Below are 22,596 nucleotides of genomic sequence, written 5' to 3'. Positions count from 1 at the left end.
CAGCCTTGTAGGCAGTCAGAATGGCGGATATAGCGGGATGTTCGCGATGGTTCTGCCACAAAGTCGTGGGGATTTCGTGACAGTGTGACGTCAGGCGCGGGATGCGGAAGTATTGTTGGAGAGCTTGAGTGAAGGAGCGCGACGCGGAGAGCTCCCACTAGCGCCATACTTCGGCAAGCACCCTGCAGCCCAGGTGAATGCCCAGGTCGCAACTGTCACTCACCCATCCTCGACACGTCAAATCACACCACACACGGAACGTCACAATCGCAAACATGGACTTCGCGAAGCTGATGTCAGCTCACATCAAGAAGGGCAAAGACACAGCCTCGCCTGCCGAGTCAACCGAGAAAAAGTACCTGAAGCGCAGCGAGATCGAAGCGCAACGGCAAGCTGCATACGTCGCGGAGCAAGAAGCTGCCGAGAAGGCGCGGCGAGAGCGGCTGGAGAAGAAGCGCAAAGCTGAGGAGGACGAGGCTGAAAGAGAAGCTGAGCGCCGGGAAAAGCGAATGCGCATGGCCGAAGAATCAAGACGCATAAGAGAAGAAGAGGAAGAGGCAGAGGAAAGGCAGCGGCGAAAGCGACTAGGGCTCCCTGATCTTCCGCCCAAGAATAAGGAGGGCGAAGGAGATGGTACACCGGTACCCGAAGAGGAAGACATCGAAGACGAAGAGCTGGTCGCAAAGCTGAGAGCCCTCGATGAACCAGCGCGACTGTTCGGCGAGACGCACAAACAACGTCTCAAGCGATACAAGAAGCGCGTGGGCGCGGACAGCCTCGCAGCCATCATGACTGACGGTCCGATACCTACAACACTACAACTAGTGCCCGAGAAGGACATGAAGGTCAATCTCCAGGTACCCAAGGACAAGCAAGGCCGTGAGTTCCTCTTCAGGCAACTAGCGAGCTACTTTACCATGGTGCTGAAAGAATGGGATCTCACGCTCCTACGTCGAGATGCCCAAGTCAAAGAGAGTTATCAAGGAAAACAAGCCTATGCTGCTATGGTGCAAGCACGTGAAAACATGCGACCCCTATTCAAGAAGCTAGAAAAGTTCGATCTTCCAGACAGCATCGTCGAACCCGTTGTAGAGATTGTGCACGCTGCACAGGAGCGAAGATACGTCGACGCGAATGATGGATATTTACGTCTTAGTATTGGTAAAGCGGCATGGCCCATCGGTGTCACCATGGTGGGTATTCACGAGAGAAGTGCGCGAGAAAAGCTGCATGAAAGCGATAAGAATGCGGCACATATCATGAGTGACGAGATGACCAGGAAGTATTTGCAGAGCATCAAACGATGTTTGAGCTTTGCGCAGACCAGATGGCCGCCAACCGATCAGTTGCAGCTTATGGGTTAAGACAATATATGAAATCACTAAATATCCATAGGCCAATACAATTAAGCAGTACAATTCCTTACCCCGTACGCGAAACTTCACTTGGTTATTTTCATCTCGATTTTTTACAAGCAGCAATGGAGCGTCACTGCTGTAGTGGAGTCGCTCTTTCCTCGTCGCGTGTCCACGTGCGGGGCAAAAGCAGAGCTTGACCTCACCAATCACCTTTTGCCTCCATCTGCACCATCGGCGTTTATTTCATCTCACTCCCTTAAACTAACACTAACTCGTCGTTTATACAAGCTACTTTGAGATTCTGTCACGCAACTTTCTTCACGATGCACGAAGTCGTGACTTTACAGTTCGGCAACCAAAGCAACTACCTGGGCACTCACTTTTGGAATACACAGGTAAGTTGCGAGATCTTGGCATTCCATCAATTACCACTCCCGCGAACCAGTTCCATAGCGCACTGACTTCTAGCGCTGGAAATATCGAGCTCGCACACTCTTTCATATACATTGCTTCCACATTGCGCCCACTGTTCTGGTCACCTCACATATCTGTCTCATGATCCATTGTGCCAAGTTGCTCATTACGCTTAACCTGACATCCTCATAGGAGTCCTACTTTACATATCCACCTGAGCCAGAGTCGCCTGTCAACCATGATGTACTTTTTAGGCCAGGTGTTGCTCCAGATGGATCCGATACCTTCACACCAAGAACGCTCATATACGACCTTAAAGGTGCTTTTGGCAGTATGAGAAAAATCAATGCGCTGTACGAGGCCGAGGACGACAGGAGTATATTAGACCAGAACGGAGTTTGGCCATCCAAGCCTGTTGTCCAGCGCGCAGCCGAGACTATCCCACAGTCCGCCTACCAAGAGCACCTTGATGCCGGCCTGGATCCTCCCCCACTCAGTGCATCGTCTGTCCGGTACTGGTCTGACTACAGCCGTGTCTACTATCATCCAAAATCGATCGTTCAATTGTCTGAGTTTGATGTAAACGACAAGCTCATGCCTTTTGAGAGTTGGGATGTAGGCATGGAACTGTTCGAAAAGCTTGAGAGGGAGGTCGACTTAGTCGATAGAGACCTGCGGCCATTCGTTGAAGAATGCGATGGTATTCAGGGATTGCAAATCTTCACGGGTGTTGACGACGCTTGGGGAGGCTGGACGTCAGGTTGGCTAGAGAGATTGAGGGACGAGTACGGAAAGTTGAGTATATGGACCTGGGGCTTGGGTGACCACGGCGCCAATACTACGACTCCTCGGGTAGGTCATTGTTCAACATTACAATACAGCGAATTACTAAAACACTTTAGGAAAAACGTTTGCAACAAATCACAAATTCGGCACGATCGCTCCACGTGCTTGGCGAGCAGTCATCAGTATTTGTGCCAATGTCGAATAGTCCCGCCAAACTACCAGGTTACTTGTCAGTCGACACCACGTCGCCCTGGCACATTGCGGCTTTGCAAGTCGTCGGTCTGGAGAGCATGACCATATCTTCACGATTAAGAGCATCTTTGGGCGGACGAGGCACGCTCCAGGATCTGGAAAACACCATCAACAGTACAGGAAAACGACGCATAGCAAAACTCGAGATGAGTTTGGCAGATCCAGACGTTTTATCAGCTAAAGCTTTGGACGAAGTCGAACAAGCAGAAAAAGTCGGTTCCATGACGTCGAGGCAGACTAGTGAAAATGACGATCGACTAAGTAATTTTGATATTGATACCTTCAGTCGCGAATATAGGACGGCTACCAAGAAAGGAAAGAAAGAACACGTTTTTGGACGGGCAGAGGCTTCTCGTGGGGAATGGGTTCTGTCTCAGGATAACGAACGTGATCCTCATGACAGGTTCGACAGTGGACCAGCATTGCAGAGGTGAGTATCTGCATTTTGTACTACAATATGCTTTGTTGCGATTGGACGGGTCTGCAACTGTTTGATCCCCTCTTGTGGCTGCGACGTTGATGTTACGTCCACTGCATGGTCAGGGTGAGACGCCGGAATTCGAACGTATGCTAATGTGATCCAGGTTTGCCGCACCACTACTATTTCCTCTACTTGACAGCTTTCCTCGGTCGATATTGGATGTAGGGTCCGATCACTTCACTAAGCTCGCCGTGCACACTGGACTCACGACAAGCACCGCTGTTGCTGATCAGATCCGAGCAGTAGAGCAAATCGTCAAGCGGATGACGGGCATCGAAGAAAAAGAAACACTTTGTAACGGCTTACAAGTTCTTGCAGAGGAGTACGATGAAGGCTGGGATAGCGGCACAGAAAGCGATGATGACGATTAGTCGAGCTGTACTAGACTTGACGTGCTTTTGCGGATCTGGTGCACAGCGTCTTCATGGAAAATACAGCGCGTCTGCCACCAGCGTCAATGTACACAGCGTACGTGATCAGTCAGCCACACCAGTTCAATCTACCATGTCGGTTATCAGTCACACGATTGCTAGGCAACACAACGTATGAGACCGCCTGCACTACCCGTGTGGATTCGTCAAAGTACGACTCAGGGCTATGGAACAACTGTCAATCATCGAGCAACCCCAAGATCTGACGTATGTCGAGGTGCCGCTAGTTGCAACTGGAGAAGCTGAGCGACGAAAAAAAGGCTTTCATCAACCTCAACCTACGAATGATGTTTGGACAATATTCCCGTGCTGATATCAGATTGTGTCACTCGTCACACATCGTGCTTCGATACTTCTAGGACTCCAAGCAAGGGTCGATCGACCGGACAACAGATAGCATGTTCCACACTCTTAGCAACTGTTTCGTGATCGCAATCTAGAACCAGGATTGGCTTAAAGCGAGGCCATGATCTGCTGGTGGACCAACAGAAGATCTGATGGTATTGATAAAATTCGTTTTTCCTACGCTTGTGCAGGGTGGTGGAGCTTTCCGTTCGACCGTTGTGCGTACGCAGGTATTACGGCCGCTTGCGCGAAGCGCCAGTGAGCAGCGATGCCGGAGTACGCGGCAGGTCTTGTTCGTCCTACCAGCAGAACTAATTTCAAGTGTGCTGCGATCCTCTCAGCCCACTGCCAAACGGCGGCTGCAGCTGCAGGAATCATCGCCGACTTTCAAGCTGACGCGTGATTAAATCTTCACGAGGACAGGAAATGGAACTTCGAGCCACAAAAGCATCACGATCGTGCTGTGCAAGACTGCAGGTACTGGTTGGAGCCATGCGGGGTAACGGAGGCAAGCGAACGTTACGCCAACCTGCTGGGACACTACCAGTCTCCAGGGAGTCCACCAACCGCGTTGCGCTGAGGCTTTCACGATATAGTAACTCACTGGTTTTCAATACATGTATCTGCAGCCACGGTCTTGGCTACTAACAGTGGCCGGTTCAAACAGTCAAAACTATTGAGACTGGCTACGCTGTTCCCACGGGTGGCATGAACACGGGAAACAGTTCGCGCAATGCACATGTCTTCTTGCCGCGTCTGAGTACTTCCCGTATGCGAAGGAGCGAGAATCTTAGTTCGCGCAGTTCCCGGCTCAGCAGAAGTTGGGAAATTGTGTGGCTGGATCCTTGTTACGGAGCGCAAATTCCCATTTTACAGTCTTTGAACAACAAGAGAAGGGAACTTTGTTTTTCGCTATATTGCTCAACACCGATATCAGCAGTGTCCAGATATTCGATTGGCGGCGCTGTTCTACGGAGTCTCACTATCCATGCACAGCCCGTGGCTCGCGAGAGATGAACCCACAATGCCTTAACGGCACTTACTCCGCGCAATGCAGGTTAATTGCCTAGATCCGGACTTATATTGTGACCTTTATCTCACCGAATGGTACCAAACAATATGAAAACACGGTTTGGAGGCCAGTATTACAGCGCTCGCTTTGTACAGCTGGAGAGCTATGCCGTTTCTAGACTGCGTGATGTCACTGCCAGTTAGTCTTTGTTATGGTGGCTGGAGTACAGCTGTAAGCTCCAACTTTCAACGCTGCCAACCATATATTGGACGCCTTTTCCTTCCAAGGCTTACTCCACGGACTATTCTGGTAAGCTTCATGCACCTCGATAGAACTTGGTATAGTCGTGGGCTGACCACGGAAAGTGTTGGCCGGTTGCTAGGGCAAATTTGGCCAGCGAGCGTTGCTAGACATGTCTCACACTCTGAAGGAGCCTCATTCCATGGTATGATCGACGTTACAAACATGATGGACTTGTGGAGACTTTGAACTAAATTCCGTTCGCATGATTGTGGAGAACGACTTCAATGCCCCTCAACCATCGTGCGTGGATGTGACCCTGTTGTGGCTTTTTATGGGTATGGCAAAGCAGGAGGCTGGTAGACTGCGGAGATCCCGCCTCTCCTAATGAGTATATTAAGTATATCCTTCTCCTCTGTCTTATCTGTCGTGCCATTCAAGTTCTACTAAGTCTTCGAACACTTCTACAGCAGCTCTTTCGCTACGGTTGCTTTGTTACTTCAACTTCGCACCTCCGACTTGATCAACTTTGATACAAACAAAAATCCCCATCCAAAGCAAAATGAGATACTCTTTCGCGATGATGGCCCTTGTGGGTGCTGTCTACGCTGCTCCCCATGGCGGAGGTAACTACGGCGGACACAAGGGATATGGCGGATCCTGGGGCGGAGAGTCCAAGGGTGTAGAGTCTAGCGGAGAGTGGAGTGGTGAGAGCGGCGGAGAGTCTGGTGGCGAGTACGGCGCATCTACCGGTGGCTATGCTATGCCGTCTTCTGTAAGTCGTCGCCGAGATCGCCAATTGTTCGATCGTCAAGTTCTGACAACACACAGGCCGAGTACGATGTTCCTTCATCCTCCGAGGCCCCAGCGATCTCCAGTGGATACGGCGGACCCCCTCCCGAGGCGTCCAGCACTCCTTGCGATGAGGAAAGCAGTAGCGTCCCAGAGGTCTCGAGCACTGTCCCTCCAGTCGTATCCTCATCAACCTACACTCCGCCTGTTGTCACCTCCACCTACACTCCCCCGGTGGTTACTTCAACCTATACTCCTCCTGTTGAATCCTCCAGCACACCCTGTGAGGAGACCAGCACCCCTCCTGTCGTTACATCCACCTACACTCCCCCAGTTGTGACTTCTACCTACACTCCTCCAGTCGTTACCTCAACTTATACTCCACCGGTGGAATCATCCAGCACGCCATGTGATGAGACAAGCACGCCTCCTGTTGTCACATCTACATACACCCCTCCGGTTGTCACCTCCACCTACACTCCTCCTGTTGAGTCCTCCAGCACACCCTGTGAAGAGACCAGCACCCCTCCGGTTGTTACATCTACCTACACTCCTCCAGTCGTGACTTCTACCTACACTCCTCCGGTCGAATCCTCCAGCACCCCATGCCCAGATACAGAGACTGTTACCGTACCGCCCCCCAGCTCGACTCCCGAGGTCTCTACTACTACCATTGTAGTCCCCCCACCAAGCTCTACACCGGAAGTTCCTGTATCATCGTCCACTCCTTGCCCGGAGACTGAGACCGTCACGGTGCCACCTCCAAGCTCAACTCCCTACGTGCCAGAGGAGACGACCATTTACTCTACCATCGTAGTTCCCCCACCAAGCTCCACGCCCGAGGTGCCAGAGTCGTCGTCTACTCCTTGCCCCGAGTCTAGCACGACCGTCGTTGTCCCTCCCCCTAGCTCGACACCTGAAGTTCCAGAGGAGTCATCGACACCTTGCCCCGACACAACTACCACTGTTGTTGTACCTGAGCCCTCCACCTACCCTGTGGTTCCTCCTGTCATTACCGAGTCTGTCTCGGTACCCGAGGTGTCTACCACTGTCATCGTCCCCCCAGTATCTTCTTACTACGCTCCTCCTCCTCCTGTCATCACGGAATCTGTCCCCATTCCTGAGGCATCTACCAGTGTTGTGGTTCCCGGTCCTTCGTCCTCTTACAAGGCCACTCCTCCTGCTTCGTCATCCACCGGACACGTTTCTTCAGCTACCACCCCCGGCTATCCTGAGTACACTGGTTCCGCCAGCTCCACCAAGCCCCTTGCTGCCTTCATGGCTGGTGCCGCTGCTCTCGCTTACTTCGTCTAAGCAGTTAATCATTATCCGCCTCACCACCGAAAATCTTTTGTATAAGATGTACAAAAGGACACTTCTCACCTTTCTTACTCTCTTTTATCGCAAGAATTTACCCAGCCCCCTTTTTAATCCCCTACTCAACGACACGGCACAAGCATATGGAACATCGACGGGTTGAACACTTCGACATCCCTTTGTAATCTTTAATGACCTCCTTCTATTCTTTTCGGTGGCGTGGCCCGACTATGGCGATTGTGTTGCATATTCTGGCCATGAGCATTTTCATTGCATGGTATCGGCCAGCATTTATTACAGTGTCCTGCGATACGCACTGCGCGGTACGGCTTGGGGTAAATCAACTGATGAAGCAATGAAGGTGACCTTTTGCTTTAGTAATCGAGAAAGCTCGGGCGGTTGGAGTAGTAATCTATAATAAGGTCCACCAGCTTCTAAACGAATATACTTGAGTGTCTGACTTGTACAACATACTGTTTTGCAGTGTCAAGACGCTATGAATGATTATGTTTGCAACCTACAATACTTTGAAATTTATGGTTATACCGGACAATATATGAACGTATGGTCTACATTAATCTAATCACATACATGATGTATATGCTTATATTGCTGTAGACGGCAATAGGCTTGATAACCATACAAGTAGATTGCTTTGTGAATGTGGTATACCCCGCCATTGAAGTTTTCACAGAGGTCAATATCGTGGTTGGTGTGGTCACCGTCCAACCCCCTATTCAAAGACACCCACAACAACACAAAAAGAAAAGAAGGAATTCCATCAGTATATATATATATATCCTCAAAAAGCAAAAAGAAAGATTGTGATGGTCACTACGAGGGTCGAACTCGCGACCTTGGCGTAAACGAGTCCTATTAGCACCACGCTCTAACCAACTGAGCTAAGCGACCAAGTTATTGGAATTGTGAAAAAAATCTCAAAATATATTGGCGGGCGCATTGGTTGCGCCAGCTGCTCATCAGACCCATTGACTAGTTGGTAAAATCCTTCTTTGGTGCATTACCTTCTTCCTTCCCACTTCCATACTTTCGAACATGTTCCTTGTTGGCGCCCTTGTCTTGCTCGAATTCCTTAAGCTCGGGCGTGTCCATGTGCTTTACCACGTTGTCCGCCTGCCACTTCTTGAAGCTGAAACCCACTCCTTCATGACTGTAATCCTTGTCGTTGGCCTGGTCTTTGTGATACTTGATCTGCATAAATTCGCTGTCCTTGGTCGCAGGATCCAGACTAAGCGTTACCAAACCGGTAATGGTAGCTGTCTTGGGAATCAGACGGAAGGTCCAGGACTGCTTGTTTTTGAACTGGATGACATCGTCGTCGGAACGGATTACTTGGTAGGATTCATTGATTGAAGCGTTGAAGAGCTTGGGAAGGGCGAACCATTGACCGGCCATTTTGTAGCGGTCGTTTGCGTAGACAAACTGGTCGTCGTAGACACAGTCTGATGTATAACGCTTTACTCGTTGGACAGTGGGCTGACAGGAGTACAGGGCGATGATCTGTGGGTGTCATTAGCTTTCTCCTCTTGGGTGATGCGAAGGTATATGCTCATACATCGTCGACTAATGCTTGCCTTTGTGGACTCAACTTGATGCTCTTACTCGGGTCTGGCTCATAGTCTTCACTTGTAGCCGTTTGTCTGGGCTCAAACTGCTCGCCTGGCGCATCGCTCGTCTTAGGAAATCCCGAGTTCGCGCTACTCACGATATCCCCCGTCGCCTGTCCGCTGGCTGAAGTCGACATCTCTGCTCTTTGCTGCCCGGCTGCTAGACGTGGAGGTGGATTGTTGCCAGTAGGGTTGGCCTTTTGTTCCGCGTTCCAGAGTTGTACGGTGAATGCCTTTTGTGGATGTTTGAGAGCGGGTTTGCTAAGAAAGTCCTTGAGGCCTGTTGAAAGAAGTTTGGAGCGAGAGCCACTGGTTGCTGCAGGCATTGAAGTTGGGTTGTCGGGAGCGGAATCCATAGATGCGGTTGTGTACTATATATGCGCAGCCCTAACTTGACGCGTGCATACGTGAAGGTAAGATGACGACAGTGTTAGTTGGTGTTGCTAGATGCGGAGTCGATGATTCATGGGATCGGAGATCGGGAGATGCAGATGTTCACGCGGGCGGATTGCTGTTAGATAAAGGATGGGGGGTTGGGACGCCGTGATCTCCATCATGTAAAAGTCGAGACCAGGGGTTTGGGGCAGATTTGTGGGGAAGAGTTGCGTATGCCATGGGATTTGGTTGTTTCGAGGGGTGCGGGTAGGGCTGATCGGCATCATTCGGGTGTTACGGCATGACGTATTCCAGGTTGCTTCTTCGGGCAACTTTTGACAGTGTGGATCGGTGTTAGCGTGTATATCCTCTCGTTGCCTGTGAGTCTTGGATCCTTCTGTGTACATTTAAGACGAATAAAGATAATATGTTAACCAATAGTCTCTTTACACTACTGATTGGACTCTTCCCGCTCGGTAGGCATGTGAAAGTGGATATTTTCGCGCAAGTACATGTCGGTCCAAAAGGTACGCCCGAGCAAGTGGAAGGAGCGATGGAATGAGTCGGCTGCAGTGTAATTGGAAATCAATAAAGGATCTAAGTCTGTACAAGTGGATAAGCGAAAAAACATGAATATTGAGAAGCATGACTACATGTTTACAGCTTGCTGTCATTCTGCTTGAGCCGAACGAGGCCCTAGTCAAGTTAGCATGGCTGATTGCATGTGTGAGTAGCAAGGATCTTACCTCTTGTACACAGCTCGCAATGAGTGTGCCGTCTTGGGTGTACATCCTCTGGAAGACAAGCCCACGGCCGTCGCCAGCCCAGGGTGTCTCCATCTCGGTGAAGATCCACTCGTCGGCGCGGAAGCTGCGAGGATTGTGGAAGTAGATGGTGTGGTCAAGACTGACCATCATGCCAATCTCAGGCGGCGCGTCAGTGTCCTTTGACGGGTCTTGGCCATTCTTTATACGCTGGATGCGCTGGATATCTGCCTCATCGACAAACTTCTGGCGCTTCAGCTCAGCGTCATCCATCTCCAGCAGTGTCTTGAGCACGTCTTCGTCAATGCTAGACTTTGCGGCACTCTTGCGTTGCGTGGAATAGCGCCATAGCTTGTGGGTGCGCGCGATGGTGCCGATGAAGTAGCTATCAGACATGTAGGCAATGGCAGAGAGATGGGCTTCGTGGCCGCCGGCGGGGGAGATGCGACCGCGTGCCTTGACCCACTGTCGGCACTTTTTGGTGTGAGGCTTATCGGAGTCGTCTGGACGGGGTTAGACTAGGCAAGTTGGGACTGACATGTGAAAGCACTTGCCGTTCTCGATTGGCATTCTCTGACTCTGGAAGGGGCTGTGGCCGCTGGGATGTTCCATGTCGTCCATGCCCTCGTTGGGACCCGGTATGTCTGCCATGGGAGTGACGTGCTCGACCTTTTTTGCTCCTCCGCTGTTCTGGCGCACGAAACTCATGGTCGTGGTGAAGATGACCTTTCCGCGTTGTCGCGCCTGGACGGTCCTCGTGGCAAACGACTTTCCCGAACGCACCCTCTCTACATGGTATATGATGGGTATCTCTGCGTTGCCGGCAAGCACAAAGTAGCAGTGCATGGAATGTACAGTGAAGTCGGGGTCAACCGTCTTCTGGGCTGCGCTCAGCGTCTGGGCGATGGCGGCGCCTCCGAAGATGCCGCGCGCACCGGGTGGATGCCATAGCGGACGCGTGTTGGTGAAGAGATTGGGGTCGATGTCGGACAACTGGGTCAGTTCAAGGACATTTTCGATTTCGGATTGCGAGTGGTCGACGGGCGGAGGGCGGATGAGGGTAGCCATGGTGTATTATGGATGTGTTGGTAGCGAAGAGAGGCAGAAGGTATCACATATATGCGAAGAAGGGTGTTTGAGATTACTCGACACTCGGTCGCGTTCCGGCGCAGCGTGCAACATGCTCGAGCCGAGGCACAAGGCGCATGGTCGCAGCAGCGCTGACTAAGACGGCCACTTGGGCGCGCTGGGGTAAAACGTCATACTGGATGGCCGGTGGTGGCCTGCGCGTACCTGACTTGTCTCAAGCCAATGTGGGATTCCAGGCACTCGACGACAGGGTCTGTTCCAACCATTGGTCTTCCTTTTGGCCATTCTTGAGACGCGCGCGTTCCCCTTGACTGCCCTCGGCGTCGCCTCCACGCGCCTCGTATCATTATAGTGACATGTCGCCGATTGCCACTGCATAGTCTCCACAGCATCCGCTCCATCTCTACTGCCGCCCCCAAGACAGACAGCCAAGGAGAGACACCATGGCGGAGACGAATCCCGAGCTGCGGGCCAAGCTGCAGGAGCTGGACCACGAACTCGAGGAGGGCGACATCACACAGAAGGGGTTGGTTGTCGCATTCGCATCCCTTCCCACGTGCGCTGACCCGTCGCAGGTATGAGAAGCGGAAGACGGTGCTGCTGTCACAGTACCTGGGCCCCGAATTGGCGGCGCAATTGCAGAACGACGTGCGCCATCAGAGCTTAGCCCAGAGCGATGGCTCAGGTTCCCGCAGCGCATCACTCGCCGCCCTCTCTGCCCCAAACCCAAACCCAAACCCAAACCCAAGCCCAAGCCCCCTCCAACCGCCGCATATTGAACTCCCACGACCCGACTCGTACCATGACAGCTCCACCACGGGCACCATGGGCTCTTCCATGGGCCACTATGCCAGTTCCTCGACGAGCACCGCCGGCAACTCCCAGTACATGGCATACCCACCCAGCCAGGTAGGCCGTTTCCAAGAGAAGCAGCTGGGCCTACGCACCACGTCACTGCAGCGCAATGCCTCTCAACTGTCCCAGGGGAGTGAGACCTTCATACCGCGCCCGCAGACACCCGAATACACCTACTCGCGCGAGCCGACCATGATGGGCAACTATGCCTTCAACCCGGACACCCAGCAGGGCTTTGAGAACGGATATGGCTCGCCGGGAGAGGCTAGCAGGAGGAGCACGATGCTGGATGTGAACCAGGGCTATTTCTCCGACTTCACAGGACAGCAGATGCAGGACCAGCGCGACTCGTATGGTGGCCCCAACCGCTATTCCACAGGCGATGCCTTCTCTCCAACTGCTGCGATACCGCCGCCCATGATGAATCCGAGCGACCTCCCCATCGGTGCTGCAGACACAATGCTACCACTAGAACCTCGAGACCTGCCCTTCGACGTCTACGACCCTCACAACCACAACATCAAAATGTCAAAGTTCGACAACATCGGCGCTGTATTGCGCTATCGCGCTCGCACACAGCCGAGGACCACTGCTTTTTGGGTCTTGGATGCAAAGGGCAAGGAAACGGCTTCCATTACTTGGGAGAAAGTGGCCAGTCGTGCTGAGAAGGTAGCCAAAGTCATTAGGGACAAGAGCAATCTGTATCGTGGCGATCGCGTAGCGCTCGTGTACAGAGACACGGAGATTATCGAGTTCGTCGTGGCTTTGATGGGATGCTTCATCGCAGGCGTTGTAGCGGTACCCATCAACAGCGTCGATGATTATCAGAAACTCATCCTCCTCTTGACCACAACTCAGGCACATCTTGCACTGACAACGGACAACAACCTCAAGGCCTTCCATCGTGACATTAGTCAGAACCGTCTGAAGTGGCCGAGCGGAGTCGAGTGGTGGAAAACCAACGAGTTTGGAAGCTACCACCCAAAGAAGCATGACGACACCCCGGCCTTGCAAGTACCCGAAGTAGCATACATCGAGTTCTCGCGCGCGCCAACCGGCGACTTGCGCGGTGTCGTACTGAGTCACCGTACCATCATGCACCAGATGGCTTGCATCAGCGCCATGGTTAGTACAATACCTGCCAACCGCCAAAGTCAGGACACTTTCAACGGCAATCTGCGAGATTCATCCGGCAAATTCGTTGCGCCAGTACAGAGCAGAACGCCGACTGAAGTCATTCTTTCCTACCTCGACCCACGTGAAAGCGCTGGTCTCATCCTTAGTGTCCTATTTGCCGTCTATGGCGGTCACACTACAGTCTGGTTGGAAACACCAACAATGGAGACACCAGGTCTATACGCACATCTCATCACCAAGTACAAGTCGAACATCCTGATCGCCGACTATCCGGGCCTCAAACGCGCAGCATACAACTACCAGCAGGATCCCATGGCTACGCGGAATTTCAAGAAGAACACCGAACCCAACTTTGGCTCAGTCAAGATCTGCCTGATCGACACACTCACTGTTGATTGCGAATTTCACGAGATCCTTGGAGATCGTTACTTTAGACCTCTGAGGAATCCCAGAGCACGAGAGCTCATTGCGCCTATGCTATGCTTGCCCGAGCACGGCGGTATGATAATCTCAGTACGCGACTGGTTGGGTGGTGAAGAGCGTATGGGATGTCCGTTGAGCATAGCACCAGAAGAGTCGGATGGTGAAGATGAGGCCGAGGACAAGGGTGCGGCAGCCAATGGTTACTCCAGCCTTATCGGAGGCGGCACCACCAACAACACCAAGGAAAAGAAGAAGAAGAGTCCAACCGAGTTGACAGAAATATTGCTAGACAAGGAAGCACTGAAGCTGAACGAAGTTGTTGTTTTGGCCATAGGAGAGGAAGTGAGCAAGCGTGTCAACGAACCCGGCACTATGAGAGTCGGTGCTTTTGGCTACCCGATACCAGACGCAACGCTGGCCGTCGTCGATCCGGAGACTAATCTTTTGTGTTCACCCTATTCCATAGGAGAGATCTGGGTAGACTCGCCATCATTGTCCGGAGGGTTTTGGCAGCTGCAGAAGCACACAGAGACCATTTTCCACGCTCGGCCATATCGTTTCGTAGAGGGCAGCCCAACCCCGCAACTACTCGAACTGGAGTTTCTACGCACTGGGCTGCTCGGATGTGTGGTAGAAGGCAAAATCTTCGTACTAGGCCTGTACGAGGACCGTATTAGGCAGCGCGTTGAATGGGTAGAGCACGGTCAGTTAGAAGCCGAACATAGATATTTCTTCGTACAGCATCTTGTCACCAGCATTATGAAAGCTGTTCCAAAGATTTACGACTGGTAAGTGCTATCAAATCCCTGGCTAATCAACCTAACATTGCGCAGCTCGTCTTTCGATTCCTATGTCAACGGCGAATACTTACCAATCATCCTTATCGAGACACAAGCCGCATCGACTGCTCCCACAAATCCAGGGGGGCCACCACAACAACTTGACATTCCTTTCCTAGATTCTCTTTCTGAGCGATGCATGGAGGTATTGTATCAGGAACACCACCTTCGGGTGTATTGTGTGATGATCACTGCACCGAACACGCTCCCGCGAGTCATCAAGAACGGTCGACGGGAAATTGGAAACATGCTATGCCGGAGAGAGTTTGACAATGGCTCGCTACCCTGCGTTCACGTCAAGTTTGGCGTCGAGAGGTCAGTCCAGAATATTGCGCTAGGTGATGACCCTGCTGGCGGCATGTGGTCTTACGAGGCGTCGATGGCACGCCAGCAGTTCCTGATGCTTCAGGATAAGCAGTACTCCGGGGTGGATCACAGAGAAGTCGTTATTGACGACAGAACGTCGACGCCGCTCAACCAGTTCTCCAACATTCATGACCTTATGCAATGGCGTGTACAACGACAAGCTGAAGAGCTCGCCTACTGCACTGTAGATGGTCGAGGTAAAGAGGGCAAAGGCGTCAACTGGAAGAAGTTCGACCAGAAGGTCGCAGGTGTCGCCATGTACCTGAAGAACAAGGTCAAGGTTCAGACTGGTGATCACCTGCTCTTGATGTACACCCATTCGGAAGACTTTGTCTATGCCGTACACGCGTGTTTCGTCCTTGGAGCCGTGTGTATACCCATGGCACCAATCGACCAGAACAGGCTAAACGAAGACGCGCCCGCACTACTACATATCATTGCCGACTTCAAGGTCAAGGCTATCCTCGTCAATGCTGACGTAGACCACCTGATGAAGGTCAAGCAAGTATCGCAGCACATCAAACAGTCAGCAGTTATTCTCAAGATCAACGTACCGAACACCTATAACACCACAAAACCACCTAAGCAGTCTAGTGGTTGCCGCGATCTTAAGCTCACAATACGACCTGCTTGGATACAATCTGGTTTCCCTGTTCTAGTATGGACATACTGGACACCTGACCAAAGACGCATAGCTGTGCAATTAGGTCACAGCCAAATCATGGCGCTGTGCAAAGTTCAGAAAGAAACGTGCCAGATGACAAGCACACGTCCCGTGCTTGGATGTGTTCGTAGCACGATCGGTCTTGGCTTCATACACACCTGTGTTATGGGTATCTTCCTCGCAGCGCCAACTTACCTTGTGTCACCTGTCGATTTTGCGCAAAACCCAAACATCCTCTTCCAGACCATGTCGAGATACAAGATCAAGGACGCGTATGCGACCAGCCAAATGCTGGACCACGCTATTGCACGAGGTGCTGGCAAGAACATGGCTCTACACGAGCTCAAGAATCTCATGATCGCGACTGACGGTCGGCCACGCGTAGACGTTTGTAAGTGTTGCGGTCCTGTATAAGCATCTGAAATCTAATTCTTAACAGACCAGCGAGTGCGAGTACACTTCTCGCCAGCAAGTCTAGACCGAACGGCAATCAATACTGTTTACTCACATGTACTGAATCCTATGGTCGCATCGCGGTCATACATGTGCATCGAACCCATAGAACTACATCTCGACGTCGGTGCCCTTCGAAGAGGTCTCATCATGCCTGTCGACCCAGACACGGAACCTGGTGCTCTCTTAGTCCAGGATTCGGGTATGGTACCAGTTAGTACACAAATTTCAATTGTGAATCCAGAGACAAACCAGCTTTGCCTAGTCGGCGAGTATGGTGAGATTTGGGTACAGTCCGAAGCGAATGCGCATAGCTTCTACGGCTCGAAGGAACGGTTGGATGCAGAACGCTTCAATGGCAGGACTGTCGACGGAGACCCGAACGTGCGATACGTTCGTACTGGAGACCTAGGGTTTCTACATAATGTCACACGACCGATTGGCCCCAACGGTGCGCCGGTTGACATGCAAGTTCTGTTTGTTCTGGGCAGCATTGGCGATACGTTTGAAGTCAACGGTCTTAATCATTTCTCAATGGACATTGAGCAGTCTGTCGAGCGCTGCCACCGGAACATTGTTCCTGCAGGATGGTTCGTATTCTCCTCCTACTTTCCCTCGATCACATTTACTGACCATCTGCAGCGCCGTTTTCCAAGCAGGTGGCCTTGTCGTCATCGTTGTGGAGATTTTCCGTCGCAACTTCCTCGCAAGCATGGTCCCTGTCATTGTAAATGCCATCTTGAACGAACACCAACTCGTTATCGATATCGTGTCCTTCGTGCAGAAGGGCGACTTCCACAGGTCTCGTCTTGGCGAGAAGCAAAGAGGCAAGATCCTAGCGGGCTGGGTAACCAGGAAGATGCGCACAATTGCGCAATACAGTATTCGTGATCCAAATGGCTCGGACGCGCAAATGATTAGTGAAGAGCCTGGCGCAGGACGTGCCAGTATGAGCGGAAGCATGCTTGGTATGGGCAGAATGGGACCAGCAAGTCTAAAGGCAAGCTCGACTCGAGCACCAAGCTTGCTCGGCATGACAGCGACAATGAACAGTCTCTCGTTATCGCAACAGCAGCAGCAGCAACAACAGCAACAACAACAACAACAACAACAATTACAACCAGGACAACAGTACTATCAAAGCATCCCCGAAAACCCACCACCCAGCCAGAATCAAGGCGTCGAACTTCACGACCCTAGCGATCGCACACCAACAGATAACCGCATGTCCTTCCTCCCCAATCTTCAGGCGCAACAAGGTGGTCCAATGGATTATTCGCCTGTTGATCGACTTGGTCCTTTCAATGATGAAGGGCACCAGCACCAACCTGGTAACTATCAAAACGCATACCATCCACAACAACAGCAGTATCAATCTAGCGGTAGCGGTCTAAGTGGTCAGGTACCTGATGTGCTCCGTCCCGGTCCTGCAGATGAGGCAAACCAAAGCGGGACGTGGAATGGAAGAGAGTTTTACAGTGATAGCACGCCGTATCACTCTTACGATAACACATCACCAGACCCGAATATGCAGCAGCAAAACCAACAAACATGGACGATAGACTCCCAACAACATAGCCAGGGATACGATCCAGGATATAGTGAAGAGGTAACGAGATATGTTAGTCACGGTTCGTACGATAGTAGAGCCGGTGGTGCAGGAGGCGGTGGCGGCGGCGGATTGAGAGTGGCAAACCGCGACTCTACGGCGAGTGAGAGTGAGGACGATAGTTGGAAGAGGGATGTTCTAGCTCAAATGAATTTCGCTGGCGGGCCTGGTGGCCCACCTGGGGGGAATCAAGCACAATGAGAGATTTATCGCGTCGGCAGCAACTTGGGTAAATGAGTGGCATGTAGTTAGTGGTCTTGTCGTAGTTGTAGCTCATGTGAAATGATACTGGTTATGAGATAGCATACCTGATGTGGGGCAAGTATGTTAAAGTGTTCTGGCAACCGCCTGACGCGGATAGAGATAATGGTCTTCTTTTTTTTTTACACTAAATGTTTAAAGGTGAGGGAGCCAAATGGAAGCTCTTTCAGCATTTTCCATATTCCTTTCCTTTAAATGAACACCAAAGCACCATTCTGGTTGCTAATTCTCTCATCCAGGTTGATCTCCCTCCTATGCCACTGGCCATGATGTTCCAGATCACCCTCCAGCTTCTGTCCACCATCTCTCAACGTCATATTGCGCGCAGAATTGCCAAAGCCGCCACCTCCACGACTGCTGTTTCCGCCCGGAATACGTAGATTCTGGCCTGGCCAGATCTGGTCCGCGTTGGCGATGTTATTGTGGCGAGCGAGCTCTTCGTAGGAGCAGTGGGAGAAACGGGAGGCAATGGCACGGAGGGTGTCGCCTTGCTGGACGGTGTAAGTGTTCTCGCCACCGCCGCTGTTGTTGGAGCCTGACCAGCGGAAACTTCCGCCGTCGTTTTCCAGGATGCGGTTCAGGGAGATGGAAGAAGATTGGTAAGAGCCGTCTGCTCGGCGGCATTGGGCGTGGAGTGTGTAGTCGCCATGGGCATCGAGCCTGATATCGCGAGATGAATCAGAAAAGTTTCCGCCATAGTCTCCCGGGGTGCGCTGGTCGTTCGAGCGGTTGCCGGAACCTTGGTGGTGTTGGATTGGAGGAGGACCGCCATGTTGCTGTCCGTACTTTCGTCGGCGCTCCTCCTCCTCTTCATATCGCTTACGGTCTTCCTCTTCTTTCTTCTTCTCCTTGTGCTCGTCCCATTTGTCTTCTACCGCGTCTTGGCCTTTGTGTCCGGCGAATGCTCCCGCGAGCGCTCCGATGACGGTGCCTGCTACGCCGTGGCCAGCTTTTCCACCTAGAGCATGACCACCATATCCTCCTGCTGCCGCACCAGCAATACCACCCATGATACCGCGGTCACCCTCAGGGTCACCTTCGCCGCCATATTGATTCTGACTGATTGTAGGTGTGACAAGTCAGCGTGTGTCTCACATGTAATCCGCACATGTACACTTACTGGCCTTGGTTCAGGGAGTTGCGACCAGAGTTGGATGAGTGGGCTGCAGCAGAAGGAAGCTGCTGATACTGAGGAGGTGCCGCATCGTAACCTCCTTGTTGACCGTAGCCTTGAGGGCCTCCTTGACCACCGTAGTATTGGCTGGCTAGACCATGGTGAGATTGTTGTTGGTGAGGAGGAGGCTGCTGATATCCGCCGCTGCCATTATAGTCATTTTGTCCATAACCCCCCTGTTGTTGATAGCCTCCTTGCTGCCCGTATCCGCCGCCCTGGTTGTAGCCGGAGCCAGAACCGTCGTAGCTACCGTAGCCTGACATGATGTTCCCGTATGTGATAATGAACTTGGATCTCGTCGATTAGGTTACTCTAGGTAGAGTCGTATAGGTTGCACAGTCGAGTTGTTAATCAAGGTTTGATGGGAGAATATAAATAATAAAAGTTGTAGTCAAGGTTCTTACAGCTTTGTCATGTACTTCGGAGAGGCACAACCCTGTCGGCGCCGAAGTAGCACCTTCTTATTTATACACTCTGCCATGACACAAGGCATGTTGCGGTCGCACTTGTACAGCCACATGTCGTCACCGCCACTTTATGCCGTTGCGGCACCATTGTGGGGTTTTGAGTTGGCCGACTCCACTTCACCACGCGTTTCGACCAATCGCCGACGCGACACGGGTAAGTCGGCGGTCTGACCTGGTCGACTAAGCCACGAACACAGGAAGGAAGACAGCGATTACGTGGACCCTCAAACGATCGAAGTGGGGGAAGTGACGACTGGGTGGGCTTAGAGATGATGTAGAGGTGTCTAGAACGATATCAGCTACCCTGATCTACGGGCTTGGACCCTGGCTCAAGAACATCTCTTTTGCAAGATCAATAAACGCACAGTAGAATCGCACACGCAGGGCGAAAACAACGAGTGAGAACGGTAGAAGATGATGATGAACTTTCTTTGGTAGATGGCATACTGTACACAGAGCTACGCTAGAATGTCTAACAAAAACCCAGACAACGCTAACAAATGCATCGCTCATAAAACGCCGGATCAGAGTTTCAAAGAGAGACATGACAGGTATGAGACGAGGACATATGGACAAGAAGTAAATGATTATGAACAAATAGTTACAAGAAGTGAACAACGATGGAGGATAAGAAAGATAGTGTTTTAGTATAGATATATGGGTTGTCGGATCATGTACAATGAACCTGGGTGTGACATGCCCAGGGTGATCGAGCGTAGCGTCGTGCACGAGGTGGTGCGATGGATGGCAGGTGGTTCTGAAGAAGCAAGAAATGAATATAGCGGAACGTTGCCAACAATATCGTACAAGACTGGACTTCTCGGCCAAGGCCCTCTTAGTATGTGAAGGCCTCCTCGATGAAATCCACGCTACCTTGCGTAAGGAACGGTCTGACCGCATGCCTTACTCCATCAGCCATACCGCCTGACGCGCAAACCGTGACGGCCATAGCACCAACACGGTTCTTGACCTCATCTTCGATCAAGCTCGACACTTGCGGACGACCACTGTACATCTTGACAGTCTCACTGCTGCTCTCGACACGACCCTTGGGTCTTGAGATGAAGAGCTTGATGCGGAGACATTGCTTACGACCCTTCATGCGGAGGACCTCGTCCATCCAGGGTCGTACCCACTCCAGACAGTCAGATGTGGGGACTGTCCAGATGAGGACTATTCTTTGTGTGGCAGTAGTGCCGTTGTTGTAGCCGTTGACAAGGTGCTTTAGGTACATGACCTGGTGGGTGATGCCTACACCACCAGCGAAGAGCACCGCAGTGCCGTAGGAGTCCAGGCTGTGGTGGCCGCCATACGGACCTTCGATGAAACCGAAGGTGGTGAATTGCTCGTTGGGGCTCTTGCAGGCCTTCTCGTACATATGGCGGGTAAGTCCTGTACGAGCACGGCAGACAAGACTGATTTGCTTGGACTTTTGAGGTCGGCCATGGAGGGCGAGGACATCGCCTTCAAGCATGGGCAGTGTCATTTCTTTTGATTCGGGGGTGAGAGTAGCAGCCCAGGCAACCGAAAAGGGATGCGAAGACCACAAGGATAGGGCTGGCATCCACATGTGCACGTGACATCCTGGGCGGGGAGTCCATTCGCGAACCATGTTGATGGTCAGACGAACAGCTTCTCCGGGCATGGCCTCAACGGTGATTGATGATCGTTGCCTGACACCGAAGCCATAGTAGATGATCGAGGCCCATCGGCAGACCCACTCGGCACCCCAGAAGAAGAAGACCAGGTGCATCCATGGGACTTGGGGAAGGTGGTGCAGCTCCAAGTGCTTGTAGAGACCAAGAAGGGCGGCAATGACACAGAGACGGTGGATGTTGAGGAAGGTCTCGTAGAAGGCATGACGGAACGGCGACCATGCTTGAATACCAAGGAAGGTAAATGCTACGGTTCCTACCATACCCCAGCCGTATGAGCCTTCAGTGTGGAGAGCGGCTGTAACGGCAGGCCATCCTGCTGCGAGCTTGGTGTTGTACAACCAGGCAGCCGTGTGGACAATGGCCTCAGCGATGGTGATGCGTGCAGCCCAGCGGTGGAAGAGGTTGAAGTCATCGTAAGAGACTTGGAGAAGAGTGATGAGCGGGTTGTTGCGGAGGGCGAAGAGGATAGTGGGGATGAGGTTGAGGGCGGCAAGTGTTCCAGAGCGTCCACGGAGCGCAGCGAGGGTCTCCTTGTGGTCGAGCACCTTGTAAGGGAGAGCGACACACCAAGCTACGTTGAGGGCAACATAGATGACCAACATTATGGTGTGCCATCTGCCAGGGAGAGTTCCGTTGTCGATGGCGCTGCTAATCTGGAATTGGGCGTTGTGCTTCTTCTTCCATAGGGGTGCCATGAGGACATGTCTGTTGAGCCACGGCCACCAGCTTGTCCGGTTGACCTCCCAGTACTTTTGTTTTGAGTTTCCCATTGCGCTCAGATGACGGCTATGTTTCCACCACATGTTTGATATGCGTAGAAGAAGGAGAAGTCCAGAGATACCTACAAGGAGGTACAGGAATGTGTCTACCCACAGGTAGTTGCCGACTTGGTCTACACCCTCAAGACCGTACGAGTATTTGAGATCATCGAATTCGGCAGCATCCCAATTTGACAGAAAGTGGCGCTTGGCGAGTGGTGTGGTTGGCTGGGCGCCACGGAGGCGGAGGAGCCGTGTGAGAGACATGTCTCGGTAATTGTATTTGGGCTGTAGAGAGAGAGAGAGAGAGAGAGAGAGAGAGAGAGAGAGAGGTACAGGTCGCTTGTGAGTCGGTGCTCACAAAAGGATGCTAGCTGCAGGTTCTCGAAGATGCGAGGCTACGTGATGCGATGCGATGCGAACAGTGAATTGTTGCGCACTACCAGGTGCTTTCAGTGACGGGATTCTTGAAGCAGGAGAAATAGTGCGACGTCGTTGTCAATGGACCTATATCCCACGGGCGCTTTGCGAAGCGGCTGGTGTTGACAGTGTGGGGTAGGAATAGGCCGTGGTCACGGTGAATACATCACAATGTGTCGTGAAGTAGCCGGTGTGTATGCACAAGGATTGAGGAGAACCGACAGTGCG

The 22,596-nt window shown here is 52.0% G+C and overlaps 8 protein-coding genes across 8 annotated transcripts; 3 read left to right on the top strand and 5 right to left on the bottom strand.

Moving 5' to 3' along the window:
• Positions 1–275: 275 nt before the first annotated feature.
• Positions 276–3,662, top strand: GT037_006147 (tubulin nucleotide-binding domain-like protein; the record flags this gene model as incomplete). Its single annotated transcript, XM_038931194.1, has 5 exons — positions 276–1,212; positions 1,647–1,753; positions 1,965–2,624; positions 2,675–3,240; positions 3,395–3,662. The coding sequence occupies 5 exons, from the start codon at positions 276–278 to the stop codon at positions 3,660–3,662; spliced, it is 2,538 nt and encodes an 845-aa protein (XP_038785691.1).
• Positions 3,663–5,324: 1,662 nt separating this feature from the next.
• On the bottom strand, positions 5,325–5,546 carry GT037_006146 (uncharacterized protein; the record flags this gene model as incomplete). Its single annotated transcript, XM_038931193.1, has 1 exon — positions 5,325–5,546. One exon carries the CDS (start codon positions 5,544–5,546, stop codon positions 5,325–5,327), a length of 222 nt encoding a protein of 73 aa, XP_038785690.1.
• A 335-nt stretch (positions 5,547–5,881) lies between these two features.
• On the top strand, positions 5,882–7,425 carry GT037_006145 (uncharacterized protein; the record flags this gene model as incomplete). The annotated part of the gene is made up of 2 exons (XM_038931192.1): positions 5,882–6,094; positions 6,151–7,425. 2 exons carry the CDS (start codon positions 5,882–5,884, stop codon positions 7,423–7,425), a joined length of 1,488 nt encoding a protein of 495 aa, XP_038785689.1.
• Positions 7,426–8,421: 996 nt separating this feature from the next.
• GT037_006144 (uncharacterized protein) lies at positions 8,422–9,412 on the bottom strand (the record flags this gene model as incomplete). The annotated part of the gene is made up of 2 exons (XM_038931191.1): positions 8,422–8,949; positions 9,005–9,412. 2 exons carry the CDS (start codon positions 9,410–9,412, stop codon positions 8,422–8,424), a joined length of 936 nt encoding a protein of 311 aa, XP_038785688.1.
• Positions 9,413–10,088: 676 nt separating this feature from the next.
• On the bottom strand, positions 10,089–11,263 carry GT037_006143 (thioesterase thiol ester dehydrase-isomerase; the record flags this gene model as incomplete). Its single annotated transcript, XM_038931190.1, has 3 exons — positions 10,089–10,127; positions 10,178–10,698; positions 10,774–11,263. The coding sequence occupies 3 exons, from the start codon at positions 11,261–11,263 to the stop codon at positions 10,089–10,091; spliced, it is 1,050 nt and encodes a 349-aa protein (XP_038785687.1).
• A 464-nt stretch (positions 11,264–11,727) lies between these two features.
• Positions 11,728–17,831, top strand: GT037_006142 (acetyl-synthetase-like protein; the record flags this gene model as incomplete). The annotated part of the gene is made up of 5 exons (XM_038931189.1): positions 11,728–11,810; positions 11,860–14,487; positions 14,533–15,959; positions 16,008–16,611; positions 16,664–17,831. The coding sequence occupies 5 exons, from the start codon at positions 11,728–11,730 to the stop codon at positions 17,829–17,831; spliced, it is 5,910 nt and encodes a 1,969-aa protein (XP_038785686.1).
• A 251-nt stretch (positions 17,832–18,082) lies between these two features.
• GT037_006141 (carbohydrate-binding module family 50 protein) lies at positions 18,083–19,328 on the bottom strand (the record flags this gene model as incomplete). Its single annotated transcript, XM_038931188.1, has 2 exons — positions 18,083–18,950; positions 19,012–19,328. 2 exons carry the CDS (start codon positions 19,326–19,328, stop codon positions 18,083–18,085), a joined length of 1,185 nt encoding a protein of 394 aa, XP_038785685.1.
• A 1,039-nt stretch (positions 19,329–20,367) lies between these two features.
• GT037_006140 (ferric reductase) lies at positions 20,368–22,215 on the bottom strand (the record flags this gene model as incomplete). The annotated part of the gene is made up of 1 exon (XM_038931187.1): positions 20,368–22,215. One exon carries the CDS (start codon positions 22,213–22,215, stop codon positions 20,368–20,370), a length of 1,848 nt encoding a protein of 615 aa, XP_038785684.1.
• Positions 22,216–22,596: the final 381 nt, after the last annotated feature.

The sequence above is a fragment of the Alternaria burnsii genome, assembly GCF_013036055.1.
Source record: "Alternaria burnsii strain CBS107.38 chromosome Unknown 752, whole genome shotgun sequence".
Classification (NCBI taxonomy): domain Eukaryota; kingdom Fungi; phylum Ascomycota; class Dothideomycetes; order Pleosporales; family Pleosporaceae; genus Alternaria; species Alternaria burnsii.
This window is presented reverse-complemented; position numbering and strand designations above follow the sequence as displayed.